This window comes from Oncorhynchus keta, chromosome 23 (assembly GCF_023373465.1).
Source record: "Oncorhynchus keta strain PuntledgeMale-10-30-2019 chromosome 23, Oket_V2, whole genome shotgun sequence".
Classification (NCBI taxonomy): Eukaryota; Metazoa; Chordata; class Actinopteri; order Salmoniformes; family Salmonidae; genus Oncorhynchus; species Oncorhynchus keta.
The window spans coordinates 22,767,803-22,788,697 of NC_068443.1; the positions used below are offsets into that span (position 1 = coordinate 22,767,803).

General features: G+C 41.2%; 1 protein-coding gene across 1 annotated transcript; it reads left to right on the plus strand.

Annotated features, from left to right (window-relative positions):
- Window positions 1–1,188: 1,188 nt before the first annotated feature.
- LOC118402015 (desmocollin-2-like) lies at window positions 1,189–20,201 on the plus strand. The gene is made up of 16 exons (XM_035799805.2): window positions 1,189–1,495; window positions 1,826–1,916; window positions 2,126–2,325; window positions 2,454–2,558; window positions 9,571–9,726; window positions 9,825–9,969; window positions 10,158–10,312; window positions 10,987–11,121; window positions 11,305–11,490; window positions 11,704–11,951; window positions 15,454–15,596; window positions 17,621–17,845; window positions 18,127–18,348; window positions 18,603–18,718; window positions 18,829–19,161; window positions 19,589–20,201. The coding sequence occupies exons 1-16, from the start codon at window positions 1,433–1,435 to the stop codon at window positions 19,784–19,786; spliced, it is 2,721 nt and encodes a 906-aa protein (XP_035655698.1). The 5' UTR covers window positions 1,189–1,432; the 3' UTR covers window positions 19,787–20,201.
- The last annotated feature ends 694 nt before the right edge of the window (window positions 20,202–20,895 follow it).

A 20,895-nucleotide genomic window follows, 5' to 3' on the forward strand; every position in this document is an offset into this window, starting at 1 on the left:
ATCTGTGACTCGGCACAATCCTGTTTCGCAGCTCTATGGACAATTCCTTAGACCTTAGACGTGCACTGTAAACTGTGGGACCTTATAGCGACTGTGTGTGTGTCACGTATACTCCCTCTCCGGCCTCTAGGTCATCAGGATGCTGATTATCCTGCACACCTGTCACCATCGTCAAGCGCACAAGCGCCTCATGACACTCACCTGGACTCCATCACCTCCTTGATTATCTTCCCGATATATGTCACTCCCCTTGGATCTTTCCTCAGGTGTTATTGACTCTGTTTTCATGTCAATGTGTTGTTTGTTTGGTGTTTTGTTTATTTATTAATTAATTAAAACACTCACTCCCTGTACTTGCTTCCCGACTCTCAGCGCACTCATTACACTGTGCCTTTCCAAATCATGTCCAATCAATTGAATTTACCACAGGTGGACTCCAAGTTGCAGAAGCATCTCAAGGATGATCAATGGAAACAGGATGCCCCTGAGCTCAATTTCGAGTCTCACATTTGTGTTTTATATTTTTAAATGTGTAAAAAAAATCTAGAAACCTGTTTTTGCTTTGTCATTATTGGGTACTGTGTGTAGATTGCTGAGAATGATCTTATTTAATACATTTTAGAACAATGTGGATAAAGTCAAAGGGCCTGAATATTTTCCGAAGGCACTGTATTCCCTGAACATGGATCAAGTTTATTTATCGTGGCTTTCAGCAGTTCAATCCATCATCATTGAGATTATGCAATGATAGAAAGAGAGAGTTAACTCTTGAAATACATGTCACGTTCCTATCTTAATTCCCCTGGAACAGAATGTAGTTATAAAATACTTTGCATGATAACTGCACTAAAGATTAAATTAACATGACAAAATAGCTGTATCTGTCTACTTGCTTTATTTTTTTTAGATATAGAAAAAAAAACAATTATTTCCATTTTAAATCCATTGCATGGGACAGTTGATCGTTGAGAAAAAAAGCCAACAGGACATTCCATTGTTTTCAGACAACAACTCATTACCGATACAATGCTTCCCCCTATTGGTAACATTTGTTCTCTGTGATCTCTTTCGAAATAACCAATTTGCTTAGCGTGCATGGCTCACACCAAACCACAAGCTTTGAGCAGCTGGTCACATGTTAAATCACACCTCTGTACTGTTATTTTCACAGACTGAAAGAGGGTGGAGTACTAGACGAGGAATGCGTCCCGTCGTCGAGGTAGCCAATTGAGTAATCGCTGGCGGGGTAATCGCGGGCGGGGTACTTTTTCATAAATGAAACCGTCATTCCGATACCTGCAATGGAAGACGCATACGGACACAATTCGGTTACTGTTGATTGGTGTAAGGATATTCCACCCTCTCATCCTCGCCCTTGACAGAAACACTTATACTTCTTGTTCCTGGGTGTGGTTTCGTCACTATAGTCTTGATGTTTCGAATGGTAGTAACAAAAATGGAACGGAACTTAAATGTCAATTTATGCATATTTTTGGTAAGTACATATGAAATTAAAGTTTTTCTGTAATTTTGACATTTTCTTAGGATTTGTCAACTTCCTGCGAGTCTATGAATGTAATTGAATTGGCAAACGTAACATTTATTTTGTGCAGTTGTGTAATATTAGACTGTATATCACTGGCAAGGTGCGGCTTGTTGATACATCTACCTATGCAGACTATGTTCTTGAAAATGTAAATGTCTCATTCTTTTGGTTCCAATAATAGACAATACAAATAATTGCAGTACGACATTTGTAACACAACTATCGTATGATATGCACGTTGTTAGAATGAACAATATCACTCTCATGTGTTAACTCCAGATCATCTCATGTGTGGACTCCTGCTTTATCCCCGGCTCCATACAAGCAGCAGTACCTCAGACAGTACCAGTTGGGCATGTTATTTCAAAAGGTAACTAAACATTCACAAATACTCCAGTCCTGTCAAACGTTGTATGTAATTGATACTGAATGAAACAATCAATATAGTCATACACTTTTTATAACCAGTTGACATCCTTAATCATCCTTAATCATAATCACGTTATCTTGCTTAGGATAATTCATGTTGTTTTTAGTAATTGTACAGTTCATAACATTTCTTTCTCTCTCATTGTTCAGTTGATGTCGACAACTGTGACACCAAGACCTTGCATTTGACCTCTTGTGACCCGGACTTCACAGTACAGGCAGATGGAACTATAGTAACAGTCCACATCACTATGGTACCAGCCAATGGCAGGACATTCTCAGTGCAGTTTCAGGACCCCGATGGTCAGAAGAAAAACATGGATGTTTACCTTGTTCAGAACTCTAGAAAAGTAAGGTGGATTCCACATGGGCTTAGAGTAAAAGATGTTGAAGATGCTAGTCCTATACTTTTTAAATAAGTACTGTATTATGTTTGTAGTGTGGTGACTTTTTGTGACTTCCCCCCCGCATGTTTCAGGTATTGAAAGATGGTCTACTAAAGCGCTCCAAAAGACGTTGGAGCCCTCTGCCCTTCAACATCATAGAAAACGACGTCGCTCCATTTCCAAAGGAAGTTGATCTGGTAATGTCCTTAAAATAAGTTAAAACTTCCATTACTTTCAGCACAGTCTGTCTATTTGAATATGGACAATAAACCGAAGCTTTGTCCATATTTCATATAATGTAGTCATAACACACTCCTACATGGGCAACAGCCAAATTATCCTCTACCTGTGCTTTCAATTCTCCTTACCCATGATCCACTTTATTTCTCACTCTTTCTCATTTGTGGCTAAGGCACATTCTGTGCCTGTATGCTCCACGCCCTCACCAGATGGTACACACCCATACACACCCAACCACATACATGTATACACAGGATTAGTGGGCACGGTTAATCTATGAATCTATTAATATAATATCCCAGTGGATGTTGTGTGAATATTCACTTTTTAGAATAAAATAATACAGGCCTTTTTTAACAATGAACTGGCTTTGTCTGAATTAAATCAAATGAGCCATGTGACATTGCTACACACAAGTGTATAACATGACATTTGACATTCTTCATTTAATAAAGCAACACACTTTTGAATGTATTTTTTACGACTTGCGCCCCATAACAAATACATACCGGTAGTCTACACACGTTTCACACATGTAGCTTGCTGTTATTGTCCGGCAATTCAAGGGGCTCCATGAAGGCCTAGCCTAGCAGGTGAAGTGGGATATTTCTAATCAATGCAAAATGGAATGAAAAATGTCTGAATGAAGTAGACTACAATGAGCAACCAACAGCTAGGCTGTTTAAATTCCGAATGGAGTTGTTGTAGACAAGAAACTGTGCAGAAGGGAGTTGTGCTTCAAATATAGCAGTTCTGAAACATCTTTAATTGAGCCTCTCGCTCTACTTAATTGCCGGCCTCAACACGTTACAGAGATAGATTAAATTACTGTATAGGAAGCTCTGGGGACAGGTTGTCTGGATATTGGAAAGACAATACATTGGCAAATGCAAACAGATTATCACCATTAGCAGACAACAGTTCTTGAAGGCTTGAACAAAAAAAATCTGTTTGTGATTTCGTTCATGCTGGTGAACCGGCGATTGAATTATGTGGTTGCAATATCAAAATATATTATGACACCAGGGGAGTCTTTCAAGTTGGATTTATTTGTATTTAATTTCATTTGAATATTGCAGCCCATTTGTGTAGGCTATTAGGCAGGCAAACCCACTAAATTCAACATTAAATAGTGGCTGAATTTATCCTCAAGCAGACTACTTTTTTCCTCATTGTTTGGCTATTTGATGTGTATTTTTTAAAAGTTCTCAATAGCAGCTAAATACAGTATATAGCTATATATAGTACACTGCATAATGAAACAATATAGTAAGCTAGTGTTCTGAGTGTGGACTGACTATATGTAAGGCCTATTATTTGGCATTAATAGACGCAGAACTTTCTATCAAAGGAGAGAGCGTGAGGGCGGCTCATGTCATGCAGGTTCAGGTAGCCTATACAGGACAGTTGTATATTCTAAAAATCAATTGGTATTTGATTAGTATTGTACGGGAATTCTGCCCTACGTTATACAAGAGACCACAGGAAACTTCTTTGATCAGAGGTTAGTTTGTTTAATAAGGATTGCAAACCGAATTGCAACCCGGAGTATAATTACAGGTAATTACAGGTTTCTATATTTTTTATAATAAAACCCCACACAGTGGGACCTGATTTCTCACTGCCGTCTGTAAAAACCCCTATGTCTCTGGGTTTTTCTATGTTTGTGGCCTTCCTCTTTTGTACCACGGGAGCAGGCCCTTCTCCCGTTTCTTGGTTTGATACAAACTAAATTTCACCATTTGTCCCAACTAGTTGTGGTTACTTCCCTCAACTAGTTGTGCCCACATTTTGTTAAGTTAATTGTCCTTTATTATTATGTCCTGGCCTTGGGCTAGGGCCATTATTTTATTCCAATATATTTCCAACAGCGCCATTTTGGCTCCTTCCGTGTCATATTTTTGTACGGGGCCTTTAAGGGGTTTGTTAAAACACTTAATAGTCCTTTCAGATTCTTCATTAGAGGTTAGTAGGTTACCGTCTTTAAACTGCTGTATTTTTATTTCACCTAGCTTTTCTATTATTTGATTAATATTTTTCTCTGGTAAGTCCGTTTCTGTTCTGACCCTCTCTATTTAGTCTAGAACATTTACAGGTTTAAAATGGTTGATTATTTTCATTTCTTCTTGTTGTCCTTCTGGAAATTTTACCCTGAGGGTACCCACTGGTTCTCCTGGATTATTAGTCATTATTAGTCATGCGGTCTGCCCCGGTATCTGTAAGAAAAGTCTTGCCCACTATTGGTACTGTTAAGTTTCTTTCCAGGGTTCCCGTTAACCAGTTTGCACTTTTTCATTTCCTACCAGGTTCGCCTCATTCCACTTAGCATAATCTTCTCTCCTTTGAGTTTTTTCCTCCTGTGTGAGGGCTCCAAAGGCCGCTACGTCCAGGGAGGCTGGTTTTTGGGGGGCCCCCGGTTTTAACACCTGATGGTCCTGCTGCCGTATTGTCACCTGGTTTGGGGTCTTTCTTTTGCCAGGTAGTTTTACCTCCATCCTTTTGGGGTGTTTTGGGTTTATGTTGGAAGGCCAGTTTACTCTGAGCCTGTGGCCCTGCTTGGGTTTGCTGCTGGGGTTGCTGCCTTGCCCTATCTCCCTGGTTTAGTGGGTACCCCTGCGTCTCCTGAGGTGTCCACTCTTTGCACTGCGGCTGTCTTTTTTCTTTGACTAGCCTTTTCTTGGTTAGCCTCTCTTTGCATTATTTGCGTCTATGTAAAATCCCATTCCCCTACTCCTGTGTCGATGTCTAACTGACCAAATAAATTTGCACATGGATCCTGGACGAGCCCCCACTCTTTCACTGGTGCTCTTAGACTGACAATCCTTCAATATAGTTATGTCTATGTTTAACTTACTCTTTTAACAACTGCTGCTTTAAAGGCTGTGGTTTAAAACCGGCAGATCGCTTCCACATCTGCTTCCTGTTGCCGCAGCTAATACTGTCAATACCAGATATGGTTTCTGCTTCCACATTTTGACTGACTGTTTCATTGTCTCCTTGTTTGCACTAATTAATTTTATAGAACTTAACATTTCTATGTAGTAATCTATAAAATAATTATATAGTTCAGCTTAATTAACCCGATACTCTCAATGATCCTGGATCACAACAGATGCCATATACCCTTGTCATCTTTCTACTATTTAAAGGCAAACCTTCAAATGATTAGATAAAGCCAAAACCCTGCTAAACATAGCATATGTTTTCTGTACTAATGAAATCTCTCCTTCAGGAGTCCACTGTATTTCATCTAACAATAACCTGGGTTAATCTTAAATCGGTCTCATCAATAATTGTATATATGTTGCATAGTATGGGATCCATAGTATGGGATCCATCCAGTAATTTACCATCCCTAGGAACTGCAACATATTTCTTTTCATAATTAAATTTAATGCTTATAAAATCACTCTTTTTCTACCTTCATATTTTTTCCATCTTTACCATGAGATTTTGTATAAGATTTCCTATTTAGTTATAAACTCTATAGTACTTTTCTTATTTCCTCATTTACCTTTAGGTTTTGTATAACATTTCCTATTTAGTTATAAACTCTATAGTACTTTTCTTATTTCCTCATCCTCAAGGATTTTCTTAGTAGGTTCTCTATCTGTATATATATGATATTATCGAGCCCCACGTTGGGCGCCAAGTGTCGCGGTAGGGGATTTTTTTTTAGTTATAAACTCTATAGTGCTTTTCTTATTTCCTCATTTACCCGGTGGAGTTTGTATAAGATTTCCTATTTAGTTATAAACTCTATAGTACTTTTCTTATTTCCACATTTACGTTTAGGAGTTTGTATAAGATTTCCTATTTAGTTATAAACTCTATAGTACTTTTCTTATTTCCTCATCCTCAAGGATTTTCTTGGTAGGTTCTCTATCTGTATATATATGATATTATCGAGCCCCACGTTGGGCGCCAAGTGTCGCGGTGGGGGATTTTGCTTTAGGACCATTAAGGTACTCCGTTGAGAGTGATACAAGTCGTTTCACTCAAGTTCTTATGTCACCCGGCTAACAGGTGACTCACAGGCCCGCCGGACTGGCCTGGTTATGTATCCTGCCCTTTTATTCGGAGATTAGCCGTTGTGGTGCCGTCAGGCGTGTTTCGGAATCTTAGATAATATCAATCAGACTTAAGAGTATTTACCTTTTATAGAGTAGACTCTTCACCTCACCATTACTCTTATAGGGTTCCCAATCAGTAGACTCTTCAACCCGCCATTACTCTTATAGGGTTCCCAATCAGTAGACTCTTCAACCCGCCATTACTCTTATAGGGTTCCCAATCAGTAGACTCTTCAACCCGCCATTACTCTTATAGGGTTCCCAATCAGTAGACTCTTCAACCCGCCATTACTCTTATAGGGTTCCCAATCAGTAGACTCTTCACCTCGCCATTACTCTTATAGGGTTCCCAATCAGTAGACTCTTCACCTCACCATTGCTCTTATAGGGTTCCCAATCAGTAGACTCTTCAACCCGCCATTACTCTTATAGGGTTCCCAATCAGTAGACTCTTCACCTCACCATTGCTCTTATAGGGTTCCCAATCAGTAGACTCTTTAACCCGCCATTACTCTTATAGGGTTCCCAATCAGTAGACTCTTCACCTCGCCATTGCTCTTATAGGGTTCCCAATCAGTAGACTCTTCAACTTGCCATTGCTCTTATAGGGTTCCCAATCAGTAGACTCTTCAACTTGCCATTGCTCTTATAGGGTTCCCAATCAGTAGACTCTTCACCTCGCCATTGCTCTTATAGGGTTCCCAATCAGTAGACTCTTCAACTCGCCATTGCTCTTATAGGGTTCCCAATCAGTAGACTCTTCACCTCACCATTGCTCTTATAGGGTTCCCAATCAGTAGACTCTTCAACTTGCCATTGCTCTTATAGGGTTCCCAATCAGTAGACTCTTCAACTTGCCATTGCTCTTATAGGGTTCCCAATCAGTAGACTCTTCACCTCGCCATTGCTCTTATAGGGTTCCCAATCAGTAGACTCTTCAACCCGCCATTACTCTTATAGGGTTCCCAATCAGTAGACTCTTCACCTCGCCATTACTCTTATAGGGTTCCCAATCAGTAGACTCTTCACCTCGCCATTGCTCTTATAGGGTTCCCAATCAGTAGACTCTTCACCTCACCATTGCTCTTATAGGGTTCCCAATCAGTAGACTCTTCAACTTGCCATTACTCTTATAGGGTTCCCAATCAGTAGACTCTTCAACCATTGCTCTTATAGCCATTAGACTCTTATAGGGTTCCCAATCAGTAGACTCTTCAACCCGCCATTGCTCTTATAGGGTTCCCAATCAGTAGACTCTTCAACCTTATAGCCATCACTCTTATAGGGTTCCCAATCAGTAGACTCTTCACCTCGCCATTACTCTTATAGGGTTCCCAATCAGTAGACTCTTCACCTTGCCATTGCTCTTATAGGGTTCCCAATCAGTAGATTCTTCAACCCGCTATTACTCTTATAGGGTTCCCAATCAGTAGACTCTTCACCTCGCCATTGCTCTTATAGGGTTCCCAATCAGTAGACCCTTCAACTTGCCATTACTCTTATAGGGTTCCCAATCAGTAGACTCTTCAACCCGCCATTACTCTTATAGGGTTCCCAATCAGTAGACTCTTCAACCTGCCATTGCTCTTATAGGGTTCCCAATCAGTAGACTCTTCAACTTGCCATTACTCTTATAGGGTTCCCAATCAGTAGACCCTTCACCTCACCATTGCTCTTATAGGGTTCCCAATCAGTAGACTCTTCAACTCGCCATTACTCTTATAGGGTTCCCAATCACTCCAGTATCTAGACAAACAATTTACGATTTAATGCCTACACCCGTCGGTTAATACTGCTTGAATATTAATACAGAGTAACTTTGCTTTTTACAATATACATGAGTTGGCTGTCCAATCCTTTAAATTGTATTTTGTGTTGAAACTAGACTTGTTCCCCTAGAACAGGAGTGTCAGAGACGTTCTCTCCCCTAGGGTTTTGGGTCTAGTTTCTACTTTTTATTCAATATTTGCAGGTCACACAGTTGTACACGTTATTACAGTTTCCTCTTTGTCCTTAATCTATAATGTATATCAACAATCATCAAAACACTTACTACTAATAATGCCTTATATATGTATTACAACAAGTGGTTAATTACCTTCTTTATCAGTAGTGTATTTCTGTATTGTTTTAGTGATTCACCATAGTGAAGGCGTAGACTCAGGTTTTCTGTGTCTCTACATTTTGCAAAACAGAAATGGTCATACCCACCTAGCAAGTAAAAGGTCTAAAGCATTATAATTGTTGACTAAGTGTTCTGTGTCAAAAGACAGATTACTGGCAAAATATTAGAATTGGGCTGCCTGTGTAAACACGAGGGATGGGTTTTAGAAATATTTTCACTATTCAAATAATATCATGATTTTTGTAGATGATATAGAAATACATGTGTGCTTTCTGTGAAACCTTTGAGAAAAGTTATTCTAAACAGCACTTGTTTGCTTCGCGATTCGGGAGAGCTGCAGCAGGGCGTGGGAAGGGCTGCGGCAATGTGTGTGAGATGGGAGGTAGGAAGATCAGACCTATGCCCCTCCTGCCCACCCCATACCCCCCACTCCTGCCAAAAGGGCCTCGACATGGAAGTCACACATACGCCCAGGCTGTGATCAGGCAAACAGGCCCAACCCCCCCCCACTCTTACACTAGCCCAAGCCAATGACATGTACCAGATGCTCAGCAGGCTCTGCTCACACTTACTGGTCTGAGGCCAAACCATACGACTAACAATAATGGCAAATGGTGTGATAAAGATTGCAAAAACCAAGGAAAGAAATTGAGAAACATATCCAACCAAAAACACATCATTACTGTACAATTTTCTAACCCGAATGATATGATTATCCCACTGCTTGTTGAAGCTTGACCCCAGATAATATGAGATTGTTTCCTGGTCTAGGTTGCATCTGATTCTTCTGCCGCATACAATGTGTACTACACCCTCAGTGGGCCTGGTGTGACAGAGGACCCTGTGGGTGTGTTTAGTGTGGTAAAGGAAACTGGGATGCTGAAGGTCCACAGAGCTGTTGACCGCGAGGTTACCCCTCAGTTTATAGTGAGTAGTAGACAACAATTATTGCTTTATTGGTTTATTATTTAATAATTGATTCATTGATTATCTATGATGATAAAACATGACATCTCTTTTTTCAGTTTCAAGCCAGAGTGTTTGACAGATACACCAACCAGGAGACAGACTTACCATTACCCATCACAGTGAATGTAGAAGATGTGAATGACAATGCACCAACTTTCACTGGACAACTGCAGTTTACTGTGCTGGAACAAAGCAAAACAGGTGAGAAACATACAGCTGAAGTAAGAAATACCTTTAGCCTCTGTAATACAGTACATAGAAAAAGTGCCATATGTTTCACGAATTAGTACATTTACAGATACATTTGTCACACATCCAGACATTCATTTGAAACTGGAACTTGTGGATATGAACTAATAGCCTGTGTGTTGTAATGTGTTCCATTGCAGGTACCGTTGTAGGGAAGGTGAATGCTATAGACAAAGACCAGCCTGGTACAGACCACACTAAGATCAGGTACTCCCTCCTCTCTGGGACCAACCTGTTCTACATCAACCCAGAGACAGGAGTCATCAGCACCAAAACAGACACTCTTGACAGAGAGGTGAGAGTTAGTCTACTCTTCGTACTTTCAAAATATCTCACTTAGTATTCCAGGGTTCCACATTGGTGACCACTGCTATCATTGTTTGAATTAATCATGTTTTAATATACACTGAGTGCACAGAACATTAGGAACACTTGCTCTGTCCCTGACATAGACTGACCAAGTGAATCCAGGTGAAAGCTACGATCCCTTGTTGAAGTCACCTGTTACATCCACTTCAGTGTAGATGAAGATGAGGAGACGGGTTAAAGAAGAATTAATTAAGCCTTGAGACAATTGAGACATGGTTTGCGTGTATGTGCCATTCAGAGGGTGAATGAGCAAGACAAAATATTTCAGGGTATGGTAGTAGGTGCCAGGTTCACCCGTTTGAGTGCGTCAAGAACAGCAACAAGGTTAGATGTTTCAACAGTTTCCCGTGTGTATCAAGAATGTTCCACCACCCAAAGGACATCCAGTCGACTTGACACAAATGTGGGAAGCTTTGGAGTCAACATGGACCAGAATCGCTGTGGAACGCTTTCAATACCTTGTAGAGTCCATGCCCCAACGAATTGAGGCTGTTCTGAAGGAAAAATAGGTGCAACTCAATATTGGGAAGGTGTTCCTAATGTTTTGTGCACTCAGTGTATATTTGAACTAAATGTATATTTGGGGATTTTGTTTTTCAGGTGAACGACGAACATTTAGTGACAGTGGAAATCAGAGACATGAATGGCGCTCTGAATGGTCTATCAAACACGGCTACAGCCACAATAGTTGTGGGAGATATCAACGACAACCCTCCCACTTTTAAAAAGACATCTGTAAGGAAAATATAATAATCTTGAATATTTTTTTTTTTTACAGTAATGACAATTCTATATCGCAGTTTATTTGGCAGCAAAACAATAGTTATGGTGAAAATGTGCTATAATTTGTTTGCTATAGAGTATGGATATTCAATATACCTCAGTCAGATAATTGAACATGCTGCTTTCCTCTTGCAGTATAATGTGAGTGTTATGGAGAACCAAGAGAAAGGCCTCATCCTCAGAATCCCTATTGAAGACAAGGACTTAATTAAAACACCAAACTGGAACTCTGAGTTCATCATCACCAAGGGGAACGAAAATGGGAACTTCAGGATGGAAAGAGACCCAAAAACAAATGAAGGACTAATTTACCTAACAAAGGTGAGTTGGTACTCACAATTAACCCATATTTTTGATCTGATCTTGACTTTGATATTTATTTTTAAAATAAGGCAAATTATCCCATAACATCAAGAGAGTCAAAATCTTGAAACAAAATACTTATTTACTCTTATTTACTCTTGTACAATGACAATGTCATTGATGGCTGATAAATAAAATAAATGACACTCCTTGTCTTCGCTGTGTCACCAGCCTCTGGACTACGAGAAGACCAAGAACCTAAAGCTGGATGTGATGGCCCGTAACCAGGCTGAGCTGAGTGGGACCAATGCCAAGTGGGTGTCCATCCCTGTGGATGTCACAGTGGGGGACGTGGACGAGGGACCAGAGTTCACTGCCCCCACCGTACGATTTACTGTCCAGGAGAATACTCCAAACGACACCCTGATCGGAACATACACTGCTGTAGACCCAGAGACCAAGAGCAGCGCTGGCATCAAGTAAGATCTTAGTTTACCTCAATGTCATACTTTATTAGCCTGGTTCTAGATCTGTTTGTGCAGTCTTGCCATATGACCATTGGAGATGGCATATTGTCTGACCATATTGATAATGGTCATAGTAATAATATGATGTTTCAATAGAAAATAGAGGTACTGTGAAATTGTTTATTTTTTTATTTTTTTTATTTAACATTTATTTAACCAGGTAAGCTAGTTGAGAACAAGTTCTCATTTGCAACTGCGACCTGGCCAAGATAAAGCATAGCAGTTGACACATACAACAACACAGAGTTACACATGGAATGAACAATACATACAGTCAATAATACAGTATAAAAAAAACAATACAAAGTCTATATACAGTGAGTGCAAATAAGGTCAAATAAGGGAGTTAAGGCAATAAATAGGCCATGGTGGCGAAGTAATAACAATATGGCAATTAAATACTGGAATGGTAGATGTGCAAAAGATGGATGTGCAAGTAGAGATACTGTGGTGCAAAAGGAGCAAAATAAATAAAGTATGGGAATGAGGTAGATAGATGGGCTGTATACAGATGGGCTATGAACAGGTGCAGTGATCTGTGAGCTGCTCTGACAGCTGGTTCTTAAAGCTAGTGAGGGAGATGGGAATCTCCAGCTTCAGTGATTTTTGCAGTTCGTTCCAGTCAGTGGCAGCAGAGAACTGGAAGGAAAGGCGACCAAAGTAGGAATTGGCTTTGGGGGTGACCAGTGAGATATACCTGCTGGAGTGCGTGCTACGAGTGGGTGCTGCTATGGTGACCAGCGAGCTGAGATAAGGTGGGGCTTTACCTAGCAGAGACTTGTAGATAACCTGTAGCCAGTGGGTTTGGCGATGAGTATGAAGCGAGGGCCAGCCAACGAGAGCGTATAGGTCGCAGTGGTGAGTAGTGTATGGGGCTTTGGTGGCAAAACAGATGGCACTGTGATAGACTACATCCAGTTTGCTGAGTAGTGTTGGAGGATATTTTATAGATGACATCATCAAAGTCAAGGATCGATAGGATGGTCAGTTTTACGAGGGTATGTTTGGCAGCATGAGTGAAGGAAGCTTTGTTGCGAAATAGGAAGCCGATTCTAGATTTCATTTTTGATTGGAGATGCTTAATGTGAGTCTGGAAGGAGAGTTTACGGTCTAGCCAGACACCTAGGTATTTGTAGTTATCCACGTATTCTAAGTCAGAGCCGTTCAGAGTAGTGATGCTGGATCGGCGGGCGGGCTGGTGCGGGCAATGATCGGTTGAATAGCATGCATTTAGTTTTATTTGCGTTTAAGAGCAGTTGGAGGCCACGGAAGGAGAGTTGTATGGCATTGAAGCTCATCTGGAGATTAGTTAACACAGTGTCCAAAGAAGGGCCAGAAGTATACAAAATGGTGTCATCTGCGTAGAGGTGGATCAGAGAATCACCAGCAGCAAGAGCGACATCATTCATGTATACAGAGAAGAGAGTCAGCCCGAAATTTGAACCCTGTGGCACCCCCATAGAGACTGCCAGATGTCCGGACAACAGGCCCTCCGATTTGACACATTGAGCTCTATCAGAGAAGGAAGTAGTTGGTTAACCAGGCGAGGCAATCATTTGAGAAACCAAGGCTGTTGAGTCTGCCAATAAGAATGTGGAGATTTACAGAATCAAAAGCCTTGGCCAGGTCGATGAATACAGCTGCACAGTAATGTCTCTTATCGATGGCGGTTATGATATCGTTAAGGACCTTGAGTGTGGCTGAGGTGCACCCATGACCAGCTCAGAAACCAGATTGCAAAGGCGGAGAAGGTACGATGTGATTCAAAATGGTCAGTAATCTGTTTGTTAACTTGGCTTTCGAAGACCTTAGAGATGCAGGGTAGGATAGATATAGATCTGTAGCAGTTTGGGTCTAGAGTGTCTCCCCCTTTGAAGAGGAGGATGACCGTGGCAGCTTTCAAATCTTTGGGAATCTCAGACGATACGAAAGATAGGTTGAACAGGCTAGTAATAGGGGTTGCAACAATTTTGGCAGATCATTTTTAGAAAGAGAGGGTCCAGATTGTCTGGCCTGGCTGATTTGTAAGGGTCCAGATTTTTCAGCTCTTTCAAAATATCAGCTATCTGGATATGGGTGAAGGAGAAATGGTGGGGGCTTGTGCGGGTTGCTGTGGAGGGTGCCGGGCAGTTGACCGGGGTAGGGGTAGCCAGGTGGAAAGCATGGCCAGCCATAGATAAATGCTTATTGAAATTCTCAATTATAGTGGATTTGTCGGTTGTAACAGTGTTTCCTAGCCTCATAGCAGTGGGTAGCTGGGAGGACGTGCTCTTATTCTCCATGGACTTTACAGTGTCCCAGAACTTTTTTGAGTTTGTACTGCAGGATGCAAATTTCTGTTTAAAAGAATCTAGCCTTAGGAAAGCTAACTGCCTGTGTATATTGGTTCCTAACTTCTCTGAAAAGTTGCATATCACGGGGGCTATTCGATGCTAATGCAGAACACCACAGGATGTTTTTGTGCTGGTCATGGGCAGACAGGTCTGGAGTGAACCAAGGGCTATATCTATTCCTGGTTCTACATTTTGTAAATGGGGCATGCCTATTTAAGATGGCGAGGAAGGCACTTTTAAAGAATAACTAGGCATCCTCGACTGTCGGGATGAGGTCAATGTCATTCCAGGATACCCCGGCCAGGTCGATTAGAAAGGCCTGCTCGCAGAAGTGTTTTAGGGAGCGTTTGACAGTGATTAGGGGTGGTCGTTTGCTCGCAGACCCATTACGGATGCAGGCAATGAGCCATTTATCGCTGAGATCTTGGTTGAAAACAGCAGAGGTGTATTTGGAGGGTGAGTTAGTTAGGATGATATCTATGAGGGTGCCCATGTATACGTACTTGGGGTGATATCTGGTAGGTTCATTGATAAGTTGTGTGAGATTGAGGGCATCAAGCTTAGATTGTAGGATGGCCGGGGTGTTAAGCATGTCCCAGATTAGGTCACCGAGCAGCACGAGCTGAGAAGATAAGATGGGGGGCAATCAAATCACATATTGCGTCGGGGGCACAGCTGGGGGCAGAGGGTGGTCTATAGCAAGCGGCAACGGTGAGAGACTTGTTTCTGAAAAGGTACATTTTTAGAAGTAGAAGCTCAAATTGTTTGGGTACAGACCTGGATGGTAAGACAGAACTCTGCAGGCTATCTTTGCAGTAAATCGCAACACTTCCCCCTTTGGCAATTCTATCTTGTCGGAAAATGTTATAGTTAGGAATGGAAATGTCAAGGTTTTTGGTGGTCTTCCTAAGCCAGGATTCAGACACGGTTACGACATCCGGATTGGTGGAGTGTGCTAGGGCAGTGAAAAAAAAAACTTAGGGAGGAGGCTTCTAATGTTAACATGCATGAAAATATGGTATGCCATGTTTTGTCTCTCTCTCCAGCACTTGATGGCAGAATTGCACCATGATGCTCATGAATGCTTTAATACCATCTTCTCTCTCTCTGTTCCCTCTCAGGTATTACAAGGTCTCAGACCCGGCTTCATGGATCAATGTCGATGAAAGCACTGGACAGCTGAAGATCGCCAACACATTCGACAGGGAGTCCCACTTCGTAGTGGATGGTGTTTACAACGTCACTATGAAAGCTGTGGATGCCAGTAAGTAGATGTTGTTACACATTGTCTCGCATGTGTATTTATTCAATTTCTGTGTCGTCAAATATGCATCACTATTTTGATGATTTTTAACTCATCTATTGCTTTAAAAACTTTTCGGCCTGGTCGCATAAAACATATTAAGTGTTTCCTTTAAGGATTTACCCTTACCTGAGGCAATTGTTTAAAGGCGTTGCATAGAGCTCCTCAAGTGTTTTCCTTTAGTAAGGGCATACTTAAGGGGTTTTACCCCAGAGTTTCTAAACCCAGAGGCGCACCATCACGAGACTTCCGGTAACGCTTGCAAAACAGAATAAACAGACCAGGCCGGAGATTGGGCTTTGAGATGTCAATGAGTGAAATGAGAAATTCTTCCTTCGTTGTTAATTTTCTCTATCTAAAGGCGCAACCTAGATTCGAGCCAGTGTCTTAAGTAGTTGAACATGTTATTACTCCAACCTCATGAGTGGCAAACTGACACGCCTTCATTTGAGTCAAAAACAACTTTATATCGAAGGAATTCCTTTGCTGTGACTGCCTGCACATGCGCAGTTCGGTGCGAGACGACTGTTAGGCCCGCCGAAGTGTTTCTGAGCATGAGGTTAAATAGCCAACGTCGCCATTACATCACCTACATGTGTGATCGGGGGATTTCTGGGTTTACAGTAGTTTGAAAGCATGTATGGCAGAATAAGTCTATGGTTACCATGGAGACGACCATCACTGGCTGAATGTCTCGTCAAAGAGATCACGTTTATTTTAAGAGATCGAAAAATAGAACTACATTCAAGACATTCAAAGCGCGTGTGTGTGTAGAGCAGCACCAGAACCCTAACCCTAACCCTTCAAATTAAAACACATCTTACCTTTTTGTAGGTAATAAATCATTTAACATTACATTTACATTTAAGTCATTTAGCAGACGCTCTTATCCAGAGCGACTTACAAATTGGTGCATTCACCTTATGACATCCAGTGGAACAGCCACTTTACAATAGTGCATCTAAATCCAATGTTAAACGTGATCACTATAGTATCCTCAACTAGCATAGAAAAAGTTAATCCGCGCCCGGAGAACAGTGGAGTTAACTGCCTTGCTCAGGGGCAAAATGACCAAAATGATCCAAACACCTTTCGGTTACTGGCCCAACACTCCTAACCACCTGCCTATTAACCGGTTTGACGAGATTAAATGATGCTTACTGTACATATCCATAGTTAATGAAGCACATATGGGTTCCGATGGGCACCCTTTTCCCCTTAATTTAAGGGGAAAATAACTTAAGATGTGTTATGCAACCTGCCCCAGGGACCTAGTTATATCCTCCCAGCTAATAGCATGCTAATCCTGCATTTGCTTTCTCTCACTGCCTCTATCACTGTAACATGTATTAACACTCTATAACAAGGAAGAGACAAAGCATAATAATTATAGCTAACAACACCACTGTGCCCTATTCCATTTCCTCAAGGCCTCCTTTTACTGACATGTTGATATGGGAGTGTGTTTGCACAACTTGAATTACACCACAGAGGATGAGAGGTTGTCGTCGTCTTTACGCCTTGACTGATGTTACCTAATACATAACACATGCTGGTGTTAGCTTCAACCACCCCCTCCACGCTCGCCAATGTTCGATTTATGTTCACACACAACACAATAACTCTTTGTGTGTTGTTTAAGTGACAGGAAGATGAGTATAATAGTCCATCTGTAACACCTGGAGTGATCACGTCATTGAGGTCCATGACATTGTGTTATTCGGTTCTATTCCAGATGTGCTGATGTTTATTTTGGTCATATGCTATCTACTGGCCCTTATCTCTGTTTTGCATTTATAACAGGGAGCGACTGGGAAAATATCAGTACTGTGTGCCATCTGTAACTGAACTTTCAAGTTTTCCCATTTATTGCCATGTGTGATAGTGAATAGATTGGAAATCTGACTCACTCAAGCTCTCACAATAAAAATCAGCAAGAAGGCATTGTGTTATCGTGTTTCTTACATATGTCTCCTTTCTCCTAGGTCGGAAGACAGGTACAGGGACGGTGATTATTCAAGTGGAAGACATGAACGACCACGTCCCAGACATCGTCTCTAAAGACCTGGTGTTGTGTGAGAAGGATGGGGGAGAGATGGGCTCTGTGTTGGTGGTAGCAGAAGACAAGGACCAAGCTCCCTTCTCCGCCCCCTTCAGCTTCAAACTGGGAGAGAAGCATGATGACAAATGGGCTGTGAAGCCACTCAACAGTATGAAAATGATTCCTACCTCCTGACTCCATTGCATCTCTATATTAATTGATGTCGTATAATGACTAGTCAGTGTCATACATTCTTGAATACAACTTTAAAGCCGAAATACTCTCTAGAGATGCAACCTCAACAGAGCCACGTTGCACAGCACCTGTTAACTGACATTCTTTAGTGACATTTTTTCTTAGAGCCAGGAGTTTTAGTCCTTATAGTATAATCTCACCTGGAAATCTAGTACACAAACTCCTGTTCCTAACAACAGTGTATTTCCTCCTCAGGCACTGCAGTGATGTTGGCGCAAACTAAGGAGCTCCCCACCGGCCTATACACTGTCCCCCTGATGGTGGTGGACCTGCAGGGCTTTGGAAGTACCCAGACGGTGACGGTCCGGATCTGCCGCTGCAGGAACGGAGCGTGTCTGGCCCAACAGAACTCCACATCTTTCGGGGTGTGGGGCATCCTGGCCATGTTGCTCGGTCTGGCTTTGCTACTTCTACTCTGTGAGTCTCCACTGGGCTATTATGGACATTCATATTATTTATGTAGCCCTGATAGTTTGGTGTCAAAGCAAATAATAAGATAGGACAACATATAAAACTGATGAGAGATTAGAAATTGAATGGTGAAGTCTTAAATAGCTGACATCAGCTAGTATGGCTGTATTCCTTAACAAATAACTTGTGCGTCTTGTCCATCTGACAGCCTTGTTGTTGCAGTGCCACTCACACACTTTCTTGTTGGTTCTTTATCGCAGGTATCCTTTGTGCATTCGTGTGTGTGACGAAGAATGAGAAAATGGAGCTGGAGGATATGGGAGACAGTGGGGGTATCCTGCTGATGTCTAACATTGAGGCCCTAGGGGATGCAGTGGTAAGGCTGTGATATTGAAAGTATTACAAACACATTTCTCATGGTCATGAAATCAAAGCAGATTTCAGGTCCTTGTTTGTATTCATATGTTTGTTATGTCTCCTCTTTAGGATTCAAATCTCATCATTGTTCCAAAGTCTGGGATTGACCATTCAGTGAAGGGATCCATGATTGACATGGGGTGGGCTGGAGCTAAGAACTTGGGTAAGATGGGAGGAGACCTGGGCACTCAACAGCAGTCCGGCAGCAGCGTCATTGTGACCGATATGCAGAACGGCTTCTCTGACCGATACAACGGCAGTCAATACGGTGGACAAAATGGCGGTGGACAATATGGTGTAGATCAATATGGTGGAGGACAATACGCCAGTGGCAATATGACTTTTGACAACACACGTTTCATGAAGTTCAACTGGCAAACCAACGGCCTGTTTCTACAACAGGTAAAACAACTCAAACAATGTCAATGTGTTTACTTTAGTCTGAGTAAACACCGTAAATGGATAATATCGTCATGATCACATTTTCTGCCTTTTCTCTAAGGTTTAATATAGTTCTTACTATTGGTGAAAGCCTAGACAATTCCGATGTGTAATGTTGGCTTACTTATTGGCTAAACCCTTGGCTTCTGTGTCAGCTTTCATGTATCTCGTCTGGTTGGTGAAAGGTTTGTCTGTTCTCAGTGTAATATCCTGTGGAAGGAAGTAATATCACCTACTCTAATATCTTCCTCCCCCCTTCGGGCTAGTCCTTGTCTGCTCCCTATGGACTAATAACAACATGCATTCTCCTCTCTCATCTTTTACCCTGTCTGCTACCATGTCCATCCTGTCTCGTATCATGTTTACCTGGTCTACCTTTCCTTTGCAGAAGTTGGCTTACCTAGGGACGGAAGAGGAGGGACGGTACGCCGATGACATCATCCACGCGTACGGCTTCGAGGGGGTGGGGTCTCCAGCTGGCTCGGTGGGCTGCTGCAGTGACCAAGTCAACCCGGAAGACCTGGACTTCCTGAACACACTGGGGCCAAAGTTCAAGGTGTTAGCTGAGGTCTGCACTAACAAATGAACCAGGAAGATCTATTGCAATATTGTTTTTACTACAGAAAGTGTTCTCTCATGTTTGTTTTTTGTTGATAATTATGAATTATCAGAGGGTTGGCATGCTATTATTATCAAGGGTGATACAAAACATTGAGTCAGTCATCACACTGAATTGCTCAAAATGTTTGTTGGTTCGAGCCTTTTTGCACTGGAAAGTACTATGTATTGTAAATAGTGTACATTTAGTGATTTAAGTGCCAAAGATAAGATTTTTTTTTGGTAAATTGTGGTAAAAGTTTCAGTGTTGTAGAATCAAATGTTTGTTTATGAGATGCTGTAAAAACAGTACTTGAATGTTAGATTAGATGAGATTTTTCTAATTACCTATGAACTGAATGGGGTACAAATATTACTAAATAAAGTCTATATTTCTCTTTCAATGTTGGATAACCTGAACAATTATGCCTTGCACTTATTGTCCTCGCTATATTGTGTACCATTGTACGTTCTGTACAAGTCAACACATGATAATGAAATAAGTAGAGTGAATATGACCATCCTAAAGTAGACTGTATGTAATCCAATCATTTTTTCAAGACTGTTTGTGTGAGATTCTAAATGGCATTTCTCATCACTTTTTAGCCATCAAAGAGTAAAACTGCCTTGTCGATTAGGCTACATTGGGGCTTCCATGTTGAATTTGTCACACAATTCAATTGTCCGTCCAATTCATTTTATTCTTATGGTTGATTGGTGGCAGAAAAGGCCTTGTGTTTAGACTAGAATAGAATGTTCTGGGTACTTCTGTTTACAGTAGAAGGTGCTTCTGTTTAGAATATAAAGTTCTGGGTGCTTCCGTTTAGAATAGGAAGTTGTTGGTGCTTCTGTTTAATATAGAAGGTTAAAACATTTTTTAGGATACATGTGAAACATTTAAAATTGGCCAAATATAACAGTACCAGTCAATAGTTTGGACACCTACTCATTCAAGTTTTTTTTTCTTGATTTACATTTTTTTTTTTCTACATTGTAGAATAATAGTGAAGACATCAAAACTATGAAATAACACATATGGAATCATGTAGTAACCATAAAAGTGTTAAACCAATTCTTCAAAGCAACCACCCTTTTGCC

Bases quoted from the DNA above. Each gene is read 5' to 3' on its own strand.
- LOC118402015 (XM_035799805.2), top strand. From the start codon at position 1,433: ATGTTTCGAATGGTAGTAACAAAAATGGAACGGAACTTAAATGTCAAT. The intron at 9,970-10,157 runs GTGAGAAACATA...GTTCCATTGCAG, and splicing joins GCTGGAACAAAGCAAAACAG to GTACCGTTGTAGGGAAGGTG. The intron at 15,597-17,620 runs GTAAGTAGATGT...CCTTTCTCCTAG, and splicing joins TATGAAAGCTGTGGATGCCA to GTCGGAAGACAGGTACAGGG.